The sequence below is a fragment of the Lagenorhynchus albirostris genome, chromosome 9 (genome assembly GCF_949774975.1).
Source record: "Lagenorhynchus albirostris chromosome 9, mLagAlb1.1, whole genome shotgun sequence".
NCBI classification, from domain to species: Eukaryota; Metazoa; Chordata; class Mammalia; order Artiodactyla; family Delphinidae; genus Lagenorhynchus; species Lagenorhynchus albirostris.
Window position 1 is genome coordinate 100,989,015 of NC_083103.1, and position 20,690 is coordinate 101,009,704.

The 20,690-nt window shown below is 46.2% G+C and overlaps 2 protein-coding genes across 5 annotated transcripts in view; one reads left to right on the forward strand and one right to left on the reverse strand.

The window, feature by feature from the left end:
- Window positions 1-7,889: 7,889 nt before the first annotated feature.
- RPUSD4 (RNA pseudouridine synthase D4) lies at window positions 7,890-14,448 on the reverse strand. Of its 2 annotated transcripts, none has more exons than XM_060160735.1 (7): window positions 14,250-14,448; window positions 13,706-13,871; window positions 12,238-12,439; window positions 11,069-11,162; window positions 10,850-10,994; window positions 8,892-8,989; window positions 7,890-8,423 (listed from the first exon to the last, which is right to left on the reverse strand). In XM_060160735.1, exons 1-7 carry the CDS (start codon window positions 14,433-14,435, stop codon window positions 8,187-8,189), a joined length of 1,128 nt encoding a protein of 375 aa, XP_060016718.1. In that variant the 5' UTR covers window positions 14,436-14,448; the 3' UTR covers window positions 7,890-8,186. The 2 variants fall into 2 exon arrangements, with proteins under 2 accessions (XP_060016718.1, XP_060016717.1); XM_060160734.1 differs by having other exon boundaries at window positions 7,890-8,426.
- A 100-nt stretch (window positions 14,449-14,548) lies between these two features.
- FAM118B (family with sequence similarity 118 member B) overlaps window positions 14,549-20,690 on the forward strand; it is a 46,429-nt gene continuing 40,287 nt past the window's right edge. For 2 of the 3 annotated variants that reach the window (XM_060160738.1, XM_060160739.1), the window contains exon 1: window positions 14,551-14,618. The gene's annotated coding sequence lies outside the window, so the exon portion shown is untranslated. Of the gene's footprint in view, window positions 14,619-20,690 lie in introns of all 3 variants that reach the window. The other variant, XM_060160740.1, reaches the window with a different exon arrangement.

The following is a 20,690-nucleotide window of genomic DNA, read 5'->3' on the forward strand; positions in this document are numbered from 1 at the left end:
ATTATTTCTCATTTTGCTTCATTCACATTAACACTGTAATAAAACTAAATTGTACCCTATGAAATTATCTATATCTGACCCAGTGTGACCTTCAAAAATGGAAGCTTACCAAAACAATTCCATGGGAGGAAGAAGAATCTTTTCAACAAATGGTGCTGGGACCACTAGCTACCCACATGCAAAGTTAGGGACCTTAATACAACATACTGAAAAATTAATTTAAAATGGATCATAGCCCAAAATGTAACAGCTAAAACTAGAAAACTATTAGAAGAAAAAATAGGATTAAATCTCCGTGACTTTGGATTAGGCAATTTTTTTATATATGGCACCAAAAGCACAACCAACAAAAGGAGATATAAATTCAAAATCTAAAACTTTTGTGTTGCAAATGTTATAATTTTTTAAATGTAAGGACAACACATAGAAAGGGAGAAAATATTTGCAAATAATATACCTGATAAGGGACTAGCATCCAGAACACATAAAGAACTTTTACAATAATAAAAAGATAACCCAGGGCTTCCCTGGTGGCGCAGTGGTTGAGAGTCCGCCTGCCGATGCGGGGGACGCGGGTTCGTGCCCCGGTCTGGGAAGATCCCACATGCCGCGGAGCGGCTGGGCCCGTGAGCCATGGCTGCTGAGCCTACGCGTCCGGAGCCTGTGCTCCGCAACGGGAGAGGCCACAACAGGGAGAGGCCCATGTACCGCAAAAAAATAAAAAAATAACCCAATTTAAAAATGGGCAAAGGATTTGAAGACATTTCTTCAAACAAATATATAAATGGCTAATAAACACATGAAGACATGCTCAATATCATAAGTCATCAGAGAAATGGAAATCAAAACCACAGTGAGAAACCACTTCACATCCTCTAGGAGGCCCATAGTCAGAAAGATAGGTAATAACAAGTGTTGGTGAGAAATTGGGTGTGTACAATGGTGCAACTCCTTTGGAAAATAGGCTGGCAGTTCTACAAAGTGTTGAGCAGAGTTAACACTTGACCTGTAGTTACCATGTGACCCAGCAATTCTACTCCTAGTTACATACCCAAGAGAAATGAAAACATACACCCACACAAAAACTTATACATGAATGTTCATAGCAGCATGATTCATACGAAAAAGGGGAAACGATCATCAACGAATGGATACACAAAATTCGGCATACTTATACGATGGAGTATTATTCAGCAATTAAAAGAAGTGAAATACTGACACGTTACAACAAGATGAATCTTGAAAACATGCTGAGTAGAAGAGGCACAGAAGATCATATATTGCATCATTCTATGTATATCAAGTATCGAAAATAGGCAAATCTATAGAGGCAGAAATAGGAGAGTGGCTGGCTCTGGCTGAGCGGGAATGGGGAGTGACTGCTAAATGGATATCGGGTTTCTTTTCGCGAGGATGAAAATATTCTAAAATTAGACTGGGGTGATAGTTGTCCAACTCTAGGAATATACAAAAACCATTGAATTTTACACTTTAAATGGATGAATTTTATATAAAGCATGTGAATTTTACCTCAATAAAAATGGCAAATTTAACCTGCTTTAACCTAACATTACATTAATTGGGCGCTTGCCGTGTCAGGAACTCTTCTGGGAACTTAACATGAATTATTTCAATTAATCCTTAAAATATCTGTGTCATAGAGGTACTATTATTATACCCATTTTGAAGGTGCATGAACTGAGGCTCTGATAAGTTAAATAAACTATCCACGGTCGTACCAAATAAATATCAGAGCCGTTTGAACCCAGAGCCCATCTGGCTGCAGAGCCTGAGAGCTACCACAGACCTAGGGCTGCCTCTCTGCTCAGTAGCCACTTTACAAGGGTTTACAGATATAGGGCTTGGGGGCCGGACACAAAGATGAAAGCCCTGGTGCCTGCCCCCGGGAAGCTCACAGGCTGGGAGAAGGCAGACGTGGCTACAGGTAATGGTTAGGATGCGCTGTAGTAAGTGTGGAACGATGAAGATGGGCACACCTTGCGGTGCTCTGGGGACAGGGGGTAACCGCCACCCTCCGCTCCTCCCTCTTGGATGTGTGGATGTGTAACAGCACTGACATAGGACTGGGACGGCCACCCCAAACCTCTTCCTCCCCCTTTTATTGTCAACCCACCTCATCTACCCCACCACTCAGACAGGCTCCCTGGGAGGCACCCTAGACGCTCCCCCTACCCCACCCACATCAACCCCTAATCAAGCTCTTCCCATGCTCCTTCCCAGCTGTATCTTGAGCCTGTTTACTGCGCGCCCAGGGCCCCACTCTCGTGCAGCCACCGTCACTTGTCAGCTGGGCCATGGCGTGGGCCTCTTCACCAGTCTCCCCGCTCCTAGTCTGGCTCCCACAAGACAGTCTGCACACACCCACTGAGGAGTCCACAGTGCGAGCAGCGGCAGGTCAAGAGCCCCACAGGTGTGAAGAGTGGCAATGAGGTGAGTTGGGGGGAGTGTTAAAGGGAGGTGATATGAAGTGTGGAATTGTGGTGTGTGTGGAGTACACACGTGTATGGACTGACGTGGGCTGGAAGGCGTGGGGTACCTGTGTATTTAGGACATGTTTACTGTAACTGTGAACACACAGCATAGAAAATCCCCCCAAAAGAAGATTCACCCTACTGTGTGATCACCCCTGATTAAAACCCCAGGGATTTAATCTACGCTGTGGATCGTAGCACATAAGAGTGCACCACGTGGTGTTCGAGAGAGGAAGTGAACAGAAATATCTCAAGACTGCTGGTCCAAGAGGAGCCTAAGGCCCCAGCTGATGGAGGCATCTATACAGACAGCCACCAAGGAGACAGGCGAAGGGGTCCCTATATAGGACATGGAGAGATGACTCAGGGAACTGGGGGTACAGAGGGGAAACGAAGTTGTATAGTAAGGAATTTGCCTGGCTTTTGTCCCTGGCTCCTGGAAGGAAGCCTCTAAATCCTTGGAATGATAGGAGTGTCTTCGTTACTCACGGTGGGTCCCTGACAATTTGCGTAACCCGTGGAGAGTGTCAGGGTGGAGGCCATGTCAATAGACCAACCTTGTGATTAGAGGGTTCGGGCTCCGAGATGGAAAGGGGAGTTGGATTGAGTTCAATTACTAGTGGCCAGTGATGTAATCAATCAAGCCTACATGATGACACCCCAGTAAAAACTCCAGGCACTGAAGCTACATGACCTTTATGGTTGGCAATACACATCCGTGTGCTAGGAGGGCGATGCGTCCTGACTCCCCCGGGAGAGGCCATGGTAGCTTCCTATTTCGAACCCTCCCAGGCTTTGCTCCATGAGTCTCTTCTTTTGGCTGGTCCTGATCTGTGTTCTTTTACTGCTGTAATAAGCCTGTAATAGTAAGTATAGCACTTTCCTGAGTTCTGGGAGCCATGCTAGAGGATTATCGAGCCTGAGGAGGCAGCAGGAACCCCTGAAGTTTTAGCTATTTGGTGATGGGGTTGAGGACATGCGACCCCAAAATCTGGCACCTTGAATATTTTAAGTTGAAGAAGTTTGAGAAAACAGCAGAAGCAGGAAACTCGATTTGACCTCCTCCTCTCCTTGCCCTTCTTCCCTGAAACAGGTCCTAAACCGTCACGTGAGAGGTGCCCTCCCCATACCTGGAGAAAAGGAGCGTCCGTATCTCCAAAGACTGAGTCGCCAAGAAGAATCCTAACTAACAGGCCTTGTGAAGCTGTCCCCAGTTACTACAATTACTTCCTCCCCCTAACCCATCACATTCCTCCCTGACGGGCCACTCTTCATCGAAGCTGGCGTGAAAATACACAGGTATTTTTCTGGGTCTGTTTCTCTGGGCCTTCATTTCTTTATGAAAACTCTCATGCCACGTAAAACTTGTAGCAAATAAATGTGTATGCTTTTCTCCTGTTAATCTGTCAGTTCCATTTTTAGACCCAGCCAGGGACCCTAAGAGGGCCGTGGAAAGCTCATTCCTCCCCTTGATTAGTCGGAAGTGCGGTGGCCTGGGAACCCCCGAGCTTGCAGCTGGTGTCTGGACAGGAGTCCTGTGCAGCACTGTGCCCTTAACCTGTGGAGTCTGGCCTCACTCTGGGCAGGTGGTGTGGGAAGTACACTGCGCTGTCCGTCCCACTGGGGGAAGAGGTGTCTGCACCCACAGGGCATGCTCCGCACAAGCACAGACAGAAGGCCGTGTCTGTATATCCTACTGGGAGCTCTAGCTAAAAGTGGCCCAGAGAGCCAAGGGCAGCCGATTGAGAAAACATGGGGGTGTGTTTTGTGGTGTTCTGTCGTAGTTACGCCAGCCCTCCACTGTCCAAAGCCCAGGGACCCAGGATGGTCCCAGCACACCCTGAGCTTGGTTTCTGTGGGAACGAGCAGGTTGCCTGTGACCCTACTTCTTACCGGCTCTGCCACTCCACCTTCCCCCTCTATCCGCTCGTGGTTGAAGGCTGGGGAGGGTGACACTGGTGCCCGGGGAAGTAGGATGTAAGTGCATATTCAGAGAAGGGGTTTAGAGGGAAGGAGAGCAGACTTGGTGACTAACTGGATTTGGGGGCAGGTGTGAGAGAGGAGTTGAGGGTGATTCCCAGGACAGTGGTGATACCATTTAACTAAAGCAAGAGCAGGAGAGGACGACCAGGTCTGGAGAGAGAAGACGAGCGGTGTGAGCACGATCTGGGGGGCCGGTACAGAATCTCAAGGGGTGATGCCCACGGGCAAATGGATATAGAGATCAGGAGCTCACAGGAGAGACCAAGGTCAGAGAGAGATTAGAGGCAGCAGCATACAGGCAGAGGTTTCCAAAGCCGATCCAGCTCTGCTGCCAGGTCACCTGGGTGAGAAACTGGATGCAGACGGAGCCCTGAGGCTGGAGCCTTCAAGGAGCCTGGAAGGAAATCAAGTGAGGAGATGCGAGAGGAGTTCACGGAATCAAAGCGAGCAAGGAGGCAGAGCAGGAGAGATGGGTTCTAAATGTAAAGACAAGGTACGGTGTGATGATTGAGGAGAGTACCTTGCCGGCTCAGGCTGGGGGGTGCCCAGCCTGGAAAAAACCTAGCTGGCAAGCAGCAGGCGGGTAGCGGCTCCCTGCAGCAGGGAGTACTGGGGTGAGTCCGCCCTACAGCCCCCTAAGCAAAGCAGCTGGCTCTTCCCAGAGGCTCACAGTGGGCATTTGTGGGGAAGCTAAAAATAAAAGCCCAGATGGGCAAGGGACACTGTTTTTCATTATAAGCCTTTTAGTTATTGATTTTTAAAAAAATCATGTGCATGTAGAACTTTAATAAAAAGAATGAAAAACTACTTTCTTATTAATTATATGATTTAATACCAAATCCAATCTTTTCACTGGCTCTAACCAATGTTTCATTTTAGGCATGTTCCAGCCTCCCTTGGATGTAGCCCACCTTCCCAGGCCACGCCAACCTGGGATAAAAGTTCTCTTAGATTATCCTGGATAACTGCTATACCCAGCAAGACTAAGAAAACACAGACAGGTAAGGGGAGAGCCCTGTCACTCCGCGCCCTGCCCTAGCCGCCCAGCAGCCGGGAATGTCGCGAGCAGACTGCTGCAGGCTGGCGCTGTCCCACCTCTTCCAGCCGACACCTGCAGCCCGGGATGCCCTACATCTGGACTGCCTGGTCCCTTTGGGGGCGGTTCCCAGGTTCCTGGGGTTTCTCCAAACACTCACAAAACCAGGGGTCTTCTTCGATTGCCTCCCCAATTCAAAGTCAATTATCAGTATTTTCTAAGTGTCACGTTCTTGTACCTTTATCTCGAGAAGCATGGTTTACTAGAAATAGAAACAACAGCCAACAGTTTTAGGCCTTACAGAAACAAATACAGTAAGTCCCCTACATACAAACCTTCAAGCTGCGAACTTACAAAGATGCGAACGTGCATCTGCATGTCCAATCACGTAAGTTAGTTCACATGTCTGGCGTACATTGTCACATGCCTGCATCCTCTGTAAGTGGTTGTGCTTCTGTGTACTTTACTGTATAGTACTGTATAAAGTACAGTAGTACAGTGTCTTTATTTCAAGCTCAAGATGTCTGGAAGCAAGAGTAAAAGCAGTGGTGATGTAGCTGGTACTGCAGGTTGCCCTCCGTCTCCTGTTGCTGACGATCCTTCAGCTCTGCCATCTCCCACCTCCTCTCCCTCCTCCAGTCAGTATCTTCTTGCCTCTTCACTCGATGCCAGCCCCTGGATGCCAGCTGTTATACTGTACTACTGTACTTTTCAAGGTACTGTACTGTAAGATTTAAAATGTTTATTTTTTGTTTGTTATGTATTATTTGTGTGAAAAGTGTTTTAAACCTATTATAGTACAGTACTATATAGCCAACTGTGTCATTTGGGTACCTAGGCTAACTTTGTTGGACTTATGAACAAATTGGACTTACAAACATGCTCTCAGAATGGAACTCGTTCGTATGTAGGGGACTTATTGGACAGTTATTTCATCTGTGCTTTTCAAGTTCAATCCATCATGCATGGTAAAAGGCATCATGGAAACAGGAAAGTGGGTTTTTAGAAAGCTGTATAATCAACACAGAGAGAACACCTAACGACTGTTCCTGGGGCTTCTCCCCAACTGTGCTGTCACTCCGAGTTTTCTCAGCTCAGCCAAAGTAACACGAGGTGTATTTGTTTGCAAGATGGTACTGTTGCGAGAAATAAGATGGGAGCTAGCTGGATGGCCGGGATAACTTCCTCCCGCGGGGTGCTCGGCTCAGCATCTCCCTCCTGAGACCCAAGGATAGGCTTGCTTCCAAAACAAAGGAGATTCAAAACACCGGCAGCCCCCTCACAACCACATATTTACAGATTAATCAAAGCCATCCCCTAGTCTAGAAAGGACAGATGCTACATGGAGCTAAAATGCCAACTACTGATCCAGAACTTTCAAGATGATCCCTTTCCCCAAACTTCTACACCATTCTTTTTTTTTTTTTTTTTTTTTGCGGTACGCGGGCCTCTCACTGCTGTGGCCTCTCCCGTTGCGGAGCACAGGCTCCGGACGCGCAGGCTCAGCGGCCATGGCTCACGGGCCCAGCCGCTCCGCGGCATGTGGGATCTTCCCGGACTGAGGCACGGACCCGTATCCCCTGCATTGGCAGGCGGACTCTCAGCCACTGCCCCACCAGGGAAGCCCCACACCATTCTTTAGATTGCAAACAGGCAGCCTGCAGACCAAATCCAACCTACAAATATGTCCTGCTTGGCTATCCAAGTGTCTTTTTAAAAATTCTGATTTAGTTAGCAATATACTGGGAGATTTCACATAAATATCTGGGTTTCCTGACTCTCTGAAAAAAGTTAGGACTTCCCTGGTGGTCCAGTGGTTAAGACTCTGCACTCCCAATGCAGTGGGCCCGGATTTGATCCCTGGTCAGGGAACTAGATCCCACATGCCACAACTAAGAGTTCGCATGCCACAGCTAAAGATCCTGCATGCCATAACAAAGATCCCACGTGCCGCAACTAAGACCTGGTAGAGCCAAATAAATAAATAAATAAATTAAAAAGTTAGAAGATCTGTTCCCACAGAGCAACCCTCAGCTGGAGCTAACAACTGCCCTCTTTAGACAGGTGGGTGCTCCCCACCATGGCCTTACACCCTGCTTGCTCCACTCGTTTTTGTTATATGCCTGCCATTTACACCTGCTTTGCTTGCTCACTGAACACCCCTTCGCAGGCTCCACAGTCACTAGCACAGTAAGGGGCCCGAGCAGAGGCTGAAGGGAATCCTTGTAGTCTATGATCGCTGGCTACAAAATCTGAGACTGAACAAATAAAGCAGGAAGGCTTTGCTGATAGATCCTGCAGCTCCACGAGGACAGCAGAAGCTGCTTCTGAATCTCTATGAGCTAGACCACCATTATGTTCTCTCCAACCACAGGAACTTTTCTGACAGACCAAGAGCTTTATTGTTGGGTAAAAACAGTTCCTGATCACAGATTCTGTGCTTTAGTTCTCCTGGTCCTGAGCTCTCTTCCACTCTGAAGCAGGGAGACTGCCTGCTGGCTTTTCCAGCATGTGGCCAGAGTGTCGACAGACAGACACTAGTCCCCAGTAAGAGCCCTGAAGCAGCTGTTTCTTCAACTCATCACACCTGGCTCTTCTGGAGTCTGTCCCAAGTGAGAAGTTAGCAGAGTCTCTTAAACAGAGAGAAGAATTCAGGGCAAACTGCCCAACTGTCTTCACTGTGCTCTTGAGTGTGTGGCTTCCTCGTCCCCATTTTGATCCCGACTCGGCATCTTTAAGCCCAGACGGCGCAGGGAATGGACAAAATATCGAGGAGGCTTGCAGACCAAGTTGAGTTCCTCCTTCCCGGCCTGCAGGGCAGGCAGAGTCAGCTGGCAGGCATGCAGGTGAAGGGGGATGTGACGGGCCTTGGACTGCCGCAGCCCCAGCTTCTTCAGGATGCAGGCGGACAGCTTCTGTGCAGAGGAAAGAGCTCGTGAGCGCAAGGCCAACAGCTCCAGTGTGCGGGGGCAGAAGACCTCCACTCACGGGGCCCCCTCACTAACTCCCGGAAGACACAGTGATGGACAGCCTGCTTCGGGGCCATTTCTAGGAAGGGTTCAGAGCCCATGTATGAGAAAACCCATCACACCAGGGAAGCTCTCCTTGGCCAATTCTCTGGCTTTCCAAGAGAATGGGCTGTAACAGCAAAAAACAAAGTTCCCACCAAGGCTCTTTCGCTGTAGCATGAAAGCCTGCTTTGAGCCTTCAGAAAGTCTCCTAACTGCTTCTCAATTTCTCCAGAAGCTAGATAACTAGCATGGTACTGTGTCGGAAGACAATCAACACATCTTTGCTGTGACTCACTTCAGGGACTTAACAAGGGGAAAGCATAAGTTCTCCCCCTTATTCTGCTGCATATTGGGTCAGACGTATATTACCTGGGGGGCCAGCCTGTTCCAGTCTGAGTACTTGTGGTCACCAAGGATCGGGCAATCCAATCCAAAAGACAGGTGAACTCGAAGCTGATGTTTTATTCCTTTAAAAAAAGAGAGGGAGGAAACTTAGGAGTAGCTATTGAAACAATACCACTGGTGGCATCTGCTTCTAACCATATTAAACCAAAGGACAGTAAAACGGGCAAAGCCCCAACTACAATAAGGTATAAAGAATAATATAACAAACAATAGGCTATTAGGAAATAAACATTATAAATGCTGTTAAGCCTCTAAGTACCCCTCGCCACCACAGTTCCCTTTCCACCACAGATAACCACTGCTATCAACTTGGTGTCTATCATTGCCATGCTTTTTTTTTTAATAATTGTGTTGTATAACACTAAATAGTATTGCTTTGTACATTTATTTTTTTTACTGTGGCAAAATATACATAAAATTTAACATTTTAATCCTTTCTTTTAATATAAATTTATTTATTTATTTTTGGCTACATTGGGTCTTCGTTGCTTCGTTGGGTCTTCTTTCTCTAGTTGCGGCGAGCGGGGGCCACTCTTCGTTGCGGTGCACGGGCTTCTCATTGCGGAGGCTTCTCTCATTACGGAGCACGGGCTCTAGGCGTGTGGGCTTCAGTAGCTGTGGCTCGCAGGCTCAGGAGTTGTGGCTCGCGGGCTCTAGAGCACAGGCTCAGTAGTTGTGGCGCATGGGCTTAGTTGCTCTGCGGCATGTGGGATCTTCCCGGACCAGGGATTGAACCTGTGTCCCTGCATTGGCAGGCAGATCCTTAACCAATGCACCACCAGGGAAGTCCCATTTTAATCGTTTTTAAGAGTACAGTTCGGTGGCACTGAGTACATTCACATTGTTGTGCAATCACTACTACAGTCCCTCTCCAGAACTTTTCCATTGCCCCCAACTGAAACTCTGTACTCAGTTAACAATAACTCCCCGCCCCCCGCTCTCTCCAGCCCCTGGTAACCATTACTCTACTATCTGTCTCTATGAATTTGCCTACTCTAGGTATCTCATATAAATGGAATCATACAGTATGTGTCCTTTTGTGTTTCATTTAGCATAATGTTGTAACGTCTATCCATGCTGCAGTATGTGTCAGAACTTCCTTCCTTTCTAAGGTTGAATTACATTCCACTGCATGATGTACCACATTCTGTTTTTCCACTCATCTGTTGATGGACATGTAGGTTGTTTTCACCTTTAGGCTATTGTGAATAGTGCTGCTATAAACACCGGTGTACAAATATCTCTTTGAATCCCTGTTTTCAATTCTTCTGCATATATACAGGAAGCAGAATTGCTGGATCATAGGGTAATCCTATGCTTCATTTTTTGAGGAATTAATTTGCAAATTTTTAAATAAACGTAAGCAAACCATTTATTTATTATTTTTTGAAGGAAGAATTGATTTATTCTATCATTTTAACTGAATATTTCTCACCCACCCAGGAAACTGATTAAGAGTAGGAGTCTGCCTAAAGCAAACTATTTGTATCCTTCTGCTACCTACTGTTTTTTTTTCTTTTTTTTTTTTTTTTTTGTGGTACGCGGGCCTCTCACTGCTGTGGCCTCTCCCGTTGCGGAGCACAGGCTCCGGATGCGCAGGCTCAGCGGCCATGGCTCACGGGCCCAGCCACTCCGCGGCACGTGGGATCTTCCCGGACTGGGGCACGAACCCACGTCCCCTGTATCGGCAGGCGGACTCTCAACCACTGCGCCACCAGGGAAGCCCCTACCTGCTGTTTTAAACAATCATCCCTATGGAAGCTCCCAGCCTCAGATCAGCACTGGAAGCACACTCTGGTGCAATCCCAGAGTCCCCATAATACCAGCTGCTCAGGGGAGGGGCGGAGCCTGGCACAAGGCCCTGGGTGAAGCTGAGGGGCAGTGGGGCTTCTCCACCCACTGCAGAACACTGGCACCCTCACCGGTAACAGGCTGGAGCTCCAAGAGGGCGGAGGAGAGGGTGCTGCTCAGCACCCGGTACTGAGTCACAGCCAGGTGTGCGTTCCTGCTGGTCCGTACCCTCACCATCTTCCCATTGTCCATGCAGTAGCTCGGGGACAGCGTCATCTGGAGCCAAAGAAATCAGGACACAATTTCGAAGAAAGAGCAGCAAACCCATCCCTCTGGAGGCGCTCACCCACCTTGTGGTGTCGTTCCTGGCCCTGCACCTCCTTTTCAACGATGGGAATGTCCACGACTCCCGCTGAGGGCACCGGGACGCGCATCGTGATGGCCCTGAGGGGACACACACAGACCCTTGCTTAAGCCACAAAGGTGAGTGAGGCTCTCCTTGCATTGGCTACTTAGAGGTTTTAACTCTGGACCTCCTGCACTACTGCGGTCAGGTCTTAAGATCAGAGGGTCCCAAATGATCTCTTGGTATAGTGCTTAGCCTGAGAGTTTGACACTATCCTTATACGCCTATCTTTTTTACAACTAAACTAATATGTGCTGATTGTAGAATATTTGGGGAAAAAACAGAAAAACAAGAAAAAAATTGTATTTATAACACTGTCACTCATCCAACCTTTAAAAATGAGTATGTACAGCTTAAAGTAAAACTAGGGTAATACAGTTTTGTATCCTGTTTTTCTTTTTTAAATAATAAAAGATGGTAAGTTCGAACTGCATATGGAATAAATGAATAAATGAATGAATTGAGTGAAAATTTCACAGGACCGCTCCTGCCTATTTGCCAGGTCAATAAAACAGAGGAACTGTGCTCAGAAAAGTCACAGGAATCCCAACCATAGTTCAGTAAGTCCCTCTTGTTGGAGGTTTCCCTCCGTCACACCACAGACAGGCAGAAGACTCTTTAATCTGTCCTTACGTCCATGCCTCTTCCAGTCAGTCAATCAGCTCTCCTGGGTACTTGGTGGCCTAACACAGAATCACTGGCCCAGGAGTCACAAGCCCAGATATAACATTGCACACCCTGGACACCCCACTGCAGATTGGTAGCAGTTGAGGCTGCTATCTGATACATTTTATACCTACACTGAGTTGTAACTATGAGTTGACCCTTTCTAATGACCTAACACTACTGCTGTTGTCTGACATTTTACCAAAGGAATGAAATCATGTATACTCATATAATTAATTTTTAATAATTTTTATGTACAGCCATAATTAGGAACCACTATGCCACCAGACTCTAATATTCTAAGCACTAAACCTGTTTCCTATAATTTTTATATGCCCACACATCTGAGTACAGTGCCTTCTATTACTAGGAGTTCCTGCTCTATGAACGGATGAATAGATGGAAGGGTGCCTACACCACCTCGACCGCTATGGATGGGCTTCATACCAGTACTTCTTTGTCACCTGACGGGTTCTAAACAACTCTTGGACTTGATGCGCCACGTCTTTTTCCCAAGCCAACACCATTACGCCTGTAGTTTCCTTGTCCAGCCGATGGCACAGATGCAAGGGCTCTGCCTTGTGGCCGTGAAGCATCTTCGCCAGGACAGGCAGTACATCACTGATGCAGAGCCGGACCCCAGGGCCACCTACGAAGGAAAAAGCCAGAGGTTTGAGAGGCCAGGAAAAGATCTCACCAAAGACCTCTACCTGGGACAACAGTCCTTACTGGATTAACAGTAAATGCTTTCTAGAGCCTTATTACTGAATTGTGGTCCAGGGACTAGAAACATATCAGTCTGCCCAGGGAGCTCGCTAGAAAGGAATCTCAGGCCTCCAACCCAGACTAATTAATCAAAATCTGCATTTTAACAAAAGGCCCAAGTGACTCATATGCATATTAAAGTTTAAAAAGCACCATCCTAGAGCACGTGGCTTTCTCCTCAGACCTATATGTGTGTATATATATATATATATAGTTAATCTACTTATGTACTCATACTAAAATCAGCAACCAAAATGATGAGATCTGATATTTCACTATATAAACAAAGGCTTGAGAATTTGCCAAGTAAACCCTAGTGAGAAATGCAAGACCATGAGGCCTTCCTGAGGCATTACAGAAGAGCTGAGAGGCAGGGCTTTGGGGTGAGACATTCCTGGGTTCCATTCTATGGACCCTCACAACTAGCCATTGACCTTGGACAGATTACGTACTCTTTCCAACTTTCAGTTTTCTCATCTATAAAATGTAAATATCTTGATAATAGTTATCTCTTGGGGAACGGAAAGGCAAGCTACTGGAAGGATCAAGAGAGGAAAAAAACCATACAAAGCACTCGGCAATGTCTGATTTAATTCGTTGTTTTCATGTACAACCTTCTCCATACCTCCCCCCAAAACATTCGTTCTTCTAGCTAAAATATGCCTATTCCCCCAGCAAAACCCTTTCCACAAATGCATTTTTTTCTATCAGTCTTTCCTGACTCACCCTAGCTGTCTCTGACTACATTTAACATTTATTCAAAAACATTAGGGTTTCCATTAAGTTGTAGGCACCCTGGGGTTTTGTTAGGTATACACCAACACACGTTATGTCCTCTTTCCCAGTTCCGATGGAAAATAATCTGAAGACAGGAACCACACAGCCTTTGTCCTTCTCTATAGCAATCCTCGGTGGAGGTCTGCACACAGCAAATTCCATAAATCACTGCTGGCTGCCAGATGTTTGGAAGGTGGGGACTGTCTTATTTATCTCTGCGTCCTTACTGGTTCCTCACAGAGGACAGTACCCCACAAAAGTTTAATTACTTTGAAAGCAAGGCTTCAGAGAGCCCCCCGAGTAATGTTAGAGTTGCCCCTACGTGTAGCACAAAGCAGCAGCGGCCCGCCTCCCTTCCCCACATGCTGCTTACCATGCACAGGGAGACCGTAGGGTTTATTGACGACCACAAGGTCCTTGTCCTGGTGGATAAGTCCTCGGCTCAGCGCCTTAGCAAGCACGTTGGGGTGGACGCGCTGCAGCTGCTCTGTGAACCGCAGTAGTTCTTGCACTCTCCTTTGAACAGGGTTTGTGGGCACCTGCGGGGAGAGAAGGAGCGACGGTAAATGCCTGGTGGGGAGGACTTTCAGTAAGTCTGGGTGAGAATTTGGGAAGGGAATGCCTGTATTTTTGCATTAGACTCGCTCCGTCCCCGAGTAATTTGAGCGCAGGGGTGGGTGTGTCTCGCCTGTACCCACGTAGTGCTTAGGGCCGGGGTCGGCAGGAGCCAGAGACCCAGCCCACAGGAAGATACCGCACCCTTCTGACCTCTCCCCTCCGCTTTCTCCCCATTCTCCCACCACTAGTCCTCGACATTGATTACTTGACATGTGTCAGAGGACCCTCCCACCTCCCTCCCGGCCTGGGAAACCAGTGAGCGCACTGCCTCTTGGGAGTTGTGGTCCTTCTGGGCTCACCGGCTTCTTCGTCTTTTGTTCCTGTTTCTGGGCTCGAAGCCTCTCCGCTAATCGCTGGGCATCCAGGGGCCGAGAGGCAGCAGCAGCGGAACAAAGTGGCTTTGAGACGAAAGTGAAGAGATTCCCCAGACGCTGCCAGGAACCCCGGACCCAGACGCCAGGCGCACTACAGCTAGCAGCCGCCATCTTGCCGACCTAAGCCCACGCGCAGAAGACGGACTAGAGCGAGGAGGGAGTAGGTGGGCCCTGAGGGTCACGTGGGGCGGTCGGGGCGGGGTCCCGGGCGAGTCACGTGGGGGCGAGGCGCGCTAAGTGCGGCTGCGTTGGCCGGTAGCTGCAACTGGAGCGGTTGTGTTCGGAGGAGACGCGGTGAGTGAGTGGAGAAGCCGGGTTGGGGCTGGGAAATGCCGGTGCCTCAACGCTTTAACGTTTCCGCGTCCCCAGCGCTTCCATTCTCGGAGGTCCCTACCTTGGGAAACCGTTTCTCCCTTTAAGAGACGACGCCACTCAAAACCGCCTCCCCGCCCCCGGGAGAAGCGTGCCCCATGGACACTCGCCCCAGAGCCGTCTGAGGCGCCCACCTCGTCCGTTTTGGCAGCCACGTCCCGGGTGCTCGGCCAGTCCCTCGAGGGACGCCTCGCGTCCTTTTTTTTTTCCTTACCGCTCGACCTTCGGAGACGCGGGATCTCTGAAGCCTCTCCACCCCTCATCTCCTGACTCCCAACCTCTTTGTTTCACGTTGTAACTAGTCCTTCTCTCCCAGGGGTGATGGGGAGCCCTTCCGTTATCCACGGGTCCATATTTTGTTCCTAGGGAGCACCTTGAGTTTCTTCTGCCTTCTTCAAGAATTCATTTCGTGGCGTCTCCCCCGTCCCTCCCCCCACAGCTTCCAAAGAAAAGACAGAGTACAGAGCAGGAATCTTCCCTTCCCTTTTCCACTTCCTTCGTTTTCTCCATCCCTGGTTTGTAACTTGCTCCAGACCCTCTCCTTCTCTTACAAGGTGCAGTGTTGGGACTCCCATGCCCAAACTGCCAGGGACTTCACTAAGTCAAGACCCTGGGACTTCACTAAGGGGTGGCAGGGAAGAGGAACATCTGGTTGGGATAGTAATGTTAAAAGAACCTGGGAACAGACCTGCCATTTATGAAGAAGAAAGCTGATGCCGAGCCCTGACGAGATCTCAGGAAATTAACGGATCTGTGCTGACGATAGAGGAAACGGTTTTTAAGACTGCTTAGGATGGAGGCTGCCTGAGGAGTTAGAGGAGGTGGTGGAATTAAGTTTGCGTCCTACCCCTCTAAAAGGGATGGGCAGAAGGGAGCCCTGTAGAGCATGAGATAAAGTTGAACAGGTAAGTGGAGCTAGCCTATAGAAGACTTTAACTGGAAGAAGGGTTTGAACTAGATGTGGTAAGTAGGGAGGAGTCTTTGAAGATGCTAGAGCAGGAGAGAGACTCCTTGAAAGTGGAATTCTGGAAATGAATCTGGCATTTGAATGCAGGACAGATTGAAAAGGAGAGGGCTTTGATAACTGGGAAATCAGCTAGGAAGCTGCAATCTGAGTGCTCAGTAGAAAGGCTGTGCTTCGTTCACTGGTTTTTTTTTTTTTTTTGGGGGGGGTGGGTACGCGGGCCTCTCACTGCTGTGGCCTCTCCCGTTGCGGAGCACAGGGTCCAGACACGCAGGCTCAGTGGCCATGGCTCACGGGCCCAGCCGCTCCACGGCATGTGGGATCTTCCCGGACTGGGGCATGAACCCGTGTCCCCTGCATCGGCGGGTGGGCTCTCAACCACTGCGCCACCAGGGAAGCCCCGTTCACTGGTCTTTTTCCCTACACTGTACTGTCCTTTGAGTGTGAATTGGTTTTGAGTTGTACAGGTCAAGAGGTACTATTGACAGCTGCTGTTGAACTGTGAGTGCCTTAAGGACTCATTCATTTTTTTTATCCCCCGCATCTGGTACAGAGTAAATTCATAAATATCCCTTGGCTGGCTGAAGTGCGTCAGAGGCATGGGTTAGGTGTGTCTGAACATTTTGAATTATCTAATTTCTGTCCACTTTTGACCTAAAGATTGGAGGTAGGAGTACATGTATTTGTAAAGAGGGGGAAAGAAGACCTGTGTATGTTTCTGTAATAAGAGAGGTGATCGGGGTATAAATGTGAAGAATTCGAAGGGAGATTGAGAAACAGCTTCTCTCCTACTGTTTTTTCCCCCTGCAAATTCCCAGGAAAGACACAGATCTAGAGAAGTTGAGAATTACTACCTTTTACTGATAATGTCCCAGACCCAGGTTCTAATTTCACTAAGCAGTCGCACATCACGTGTTACATAAGTATGTGAAGACTCCTTTCCAGGGACTCTGAAATTTGGACATCAGGACTTAAATTCGTATCGTTACATTAATTACAAGCCTGTTTTAGGTGTAGGACTTTTATGGTTTTGGGGGGAGCTGGGGAGCCTTTTTCTGCCTTAACCTGTCCTTAATGGCATTCAAGAAGTGACCCCTGTTCCTGCAGAATTGGCCTTCTGTGGCAGGAAACAAAATGAAGAACCAACTCAGATGTCATTGTCAGTGACACAGAGCTTGTGTTCTTGGGTTTCAGGTTAACCCAAGGCACACACTATAGTGCCTAGGCATAAAAACACTGGTCTCTTTTTTTCTGGAGAAGGAACTTTTAGGTTTTTCTTGTTGAAACTTTGTAAGAGAAATTTGAAGAATTCAGAGCTTTTGTTTGCTTGGTATCACAGTACAGCTTTAGCCAATGTGGGTACAGAAGTTTGGTTCCTTAATGTTTATCCTTTGAGTCTGGCCACTTGTTGATTTGAAATAGAGTTGCTCTCAGTACACAAGAATTTATGTAAAGATATATATTATCTCCTTTCTCTTCCTTATTCAGGTAATCCTGCTTTAGATAGCGCATTTTTCCACTTCTGCACTAATCTCATATTCTCTTTTTGGTTGGGGACTCTTCTTATCTGGACTGTGTTCTCAGTATAAGGAGGGGAATTCTATTAGTGGTGTCTTCATTCTTGCAGAGTATGAACGTGGCTTATCTACCTAGATCTTGATATATCATAATATGTGCCCCCCCATAACCATATAAAGAAGAACTTGATAATTTGTTTTTAAGGATATTTTCTAACCTGTGCAAGAACAACAAAGCCTTCTTTTTATTTCATAAATACAAACAGGGACTAATAAAAGAACTTGTGTCTAAATATCCCAAATTTAAGGTTAATTAGTGGCATGAGGTTAAATTCTGGTTCCTTGAACAGCGATTTGCTAGTTGCAGATTAACCAGCGATTCAGTTTCCCTGAGGAGCAGGAAGTACTTGGATATTGTTTTATGGTTTTAGAGAGATTCAAAGAAGCAATTAGCAGTTCTCTGGAGGTGCCCTGGAAAGAGCAGTTGTCGGCAGCTGGGAGATCTGGGGACTGGTCCCAGTTCAGCTGCTGGTGAACTTGAGCGAGTAATTTGGGCTTCAGTTATTTGTCTTTTAAAAGAAGATCCTTACTAGCTCTAAGCTTCTATCAAGATTTTCCACTGACACTTAAGTGCTTCTCTTTCTTAACAAGTGGAATTTATTTCAGACTTACCTTGAGTACATTTAGCATTGGCACAGGGAACCAGGATTTTAATCCTGTCCCCACAATTTAACCTTATGCCACTGAGCTGACATTTATGTTTGGAGGTTACTTCATTGAGTGCTGCTGGAATACACCTTCAGATTTCCTAGGTGGGTTGTGGAAAGGAGTGCAGATAGAAAAAAAATTAGAAAACAATGGTATTGACCTATGCCATGTGTGTTCGTTCTTTTTTCCATGCCAGCATTTCAAAGAGATTCCATTGTACTGTTGCCCCTTGTTTCACTTTTTTTCAGCTTTTGAGCAATGTCAGGGCAGGTCTAGCTTTAACACTGCTTCCCAAACTTTTTTCATACTGTGACACACATGGAAATTATTGTTGTGTCACTGAGGAAAACTGGCGGCGACCCACAGAAGACAGCTGGCCTGTGATCTGTGGCTGTCCCATCCCCACCTGGCCATACACTGGCGAGGGGATCCCTGTCCTGTGGCCCATGTGACCATTAGAAAGGTCAGCATTACACATTCAAAGTCTTTGTCCCAAACTCTGCCTAACTATCAAGAGGAACTGTATCACTAGTTAGTCTTTTTTTTTTTTAAACCAAAGCATGTTATATATTAATTATCCCTTGAAATGTAACCCATTTTTACCTGACCATATCTGGTTTGGGGGGTTAATTTCTTTTTTTAATTATTATTATTTAAGTTTCAGTTGTACAGCATTATAATTCAACATTTATACACACTACAAAGTGATCACCGCCACAAGTCTAGTTACCATAATTATTTTTCTTAAGTCTGTGTCTAATCTGTTTTGCCCTTATGTACCTTTATGCTCTTGGCTTAAAGACCATACTTGTCCTTAAAAAGTGGCCTTTTTTTAAAGTGTGTGAATGGTAGTTAACTGATAAAGGGCTGGGAAATGCTTTCGTCATGATGCTTTGACCTCATTAGATTATGGGCAAACTTGCTCTGCCTATTTTTAGAAGATAGGGAATTTCTTTTTTCTGGGGGGGGGAATTTCTTTAAGTAGCTTATTTTATGTTTTCCATTATAAAAGTAATATAGAAAATGTGAAAATACAAAAAGTAGAGTGGGGGAAAATCATTCATATTTCTGTTTCCCAAATACTGTTAAAATAACATGGTTTTTCTCATCTTTTTCTTTTTTTTTTGTGCATTCTTTCTGAATTGTGGAAATTTTCAAACGTATACATGATAGAGAAAACTCTAATAAACCCCATGTACCCATGAGCCAGCTTCTGATACATCCAGCCAGCACAGGGCCAGTCTTGTTCTACACCCCAAACTCCCAAATGGTTTTGAATCAAATCCCAGAAATAATCATTTCATCTGTAAACACTTCAGTATGTATCTGTCAAAGATAAGAACTAGTTTTCAGCGTAACCTCAATACCATCATCACACCTTAAAAAATATAGTCCTTGGTATCACCAAGCAACCAGTCAGTGTACAGATTTTCCTGTTGGTCTCACTTTCTAACACTTCATTTGTTTGAATCATCAGGTTGAAAGAAGGGTCCACACATCATGTGTACACTTTTAATTAGGCTAAAACCATATGGGCATTCAGAAGAGATAATGTGGACTGTAAACCTTGGAGATGCTAAGAGCTTGCACTTCAGAGTCATGTAGGCTGGGTTTCAGATCCAGCTCTGCCACTTGCTAGCTGTGTGACCTTGTGCAAGTTACTTAATCTCTCTCACTTTAGTTTTTTTTATCCTGTAAAATGGGAAGAATGTCTACCCTAAGACCACCATGAGGATCGAGTGAGTTAATGCTGGTTAAAGCCCTGTAGAGCCCCATACGTAGTTAATGCTCAATAAATACTAGCCCTGTCCAGCACCTAGTATAGCATCAGTGCATAGATTTGTGGAATAAAAATAGAGTAAGAGTCAAGAGCTATGGAATTTGGTTTCATTCTGCCATTTAGGGGAATCACTTCAAAGTTTTGTACCCTAAATTTCTCGTCCAAAAAGGGGGGTGGAGTAAACAACCTGATGATCGCTGAAATTCCAGTGCTTGCAGGAAATGAGTATTTTAGAAACAGCATGAGCTTCAAAAACAGACTGGGATTTGCATCATGCTTTGTTATTTACAAGCATTTAATCTTCTCAGCCTCAGTTTCTTCATATGTGCGATGAAACCAATAATACCTACCTGATAAGATTGTTGCGATGAGCAGCAAGATAAGTATATCTGGTTCCTACTGTGTAGTAGGTACTCACATTATTAGTCAGCATTTTATGATTATAAAACAAGAATGTTACATTGGAGCATTTTCAACATCTTAAAGAGCTATGTATTTTGTAGCATTTATATAAATGAAGATGACCAAGTATCTTATGGGAAAAGGAATATACACTGGAAGGGTGAACCTAGAAACTGTTTCCAGAACGTGGACAATGGAAAATTGAGGGATTATTCAAGCATGTTGATAAAAGAGGATATGAGGATCCCTAGAGAAATTCAAGAAGGTCTTTGCAACAGATAGTTGGTTAAGTTGAATAAACCTATTTTCTGTAGCATTTGAAAATTTCATCAGTAAGTTAAAGATGTGGCTTTTTTTAATTGAAATATAGTTTGCATACAGTGGTATGTTAGTTTCAGGTGTGCTAACATGGTGATTTGATATTTGCATACTTTATGAAATGATCACTGCATTAAGTCTAGTTACCCATCTGTCCCCATACAAAGTTATTAGAATATTATTGACCATATTCCTTATGCTGTATGTTATATCCCTGTGGCTTATTTATTTTATAACTGGATGTTTGTACCTCTTCGTACCCTTCACCTATTTCTCCCCCACCTCCACCCCCCTTCCCCTCTGGC

Excerpts from the sequence above, each read along its gene's own strand:
- RPUSD4 (XM_060160734.1), bottom strand. The coding sequence starts at position 14,435 with ATGGCGGCTGCTAGCTGTAGTGCGCCTGGCGTCTGGGTCCGGGGTTCC. Across the intron at positions 13,872-14,249 it reads AACAAAAGACGAAGAAGCCG|GTGCCCACAAACCCTGTTCA; the intron begins GTGAGCCCAGAA and ends CTCTCCCCGCAG. Across the intron at positions 8,990-10,849 it reads GGAGCTCCAGCCTGTTACCG|GAATAAAACATCAGCTTCGA; the intron begins GTGAGGGTGCCA and ends CTTTTTTTAAAG.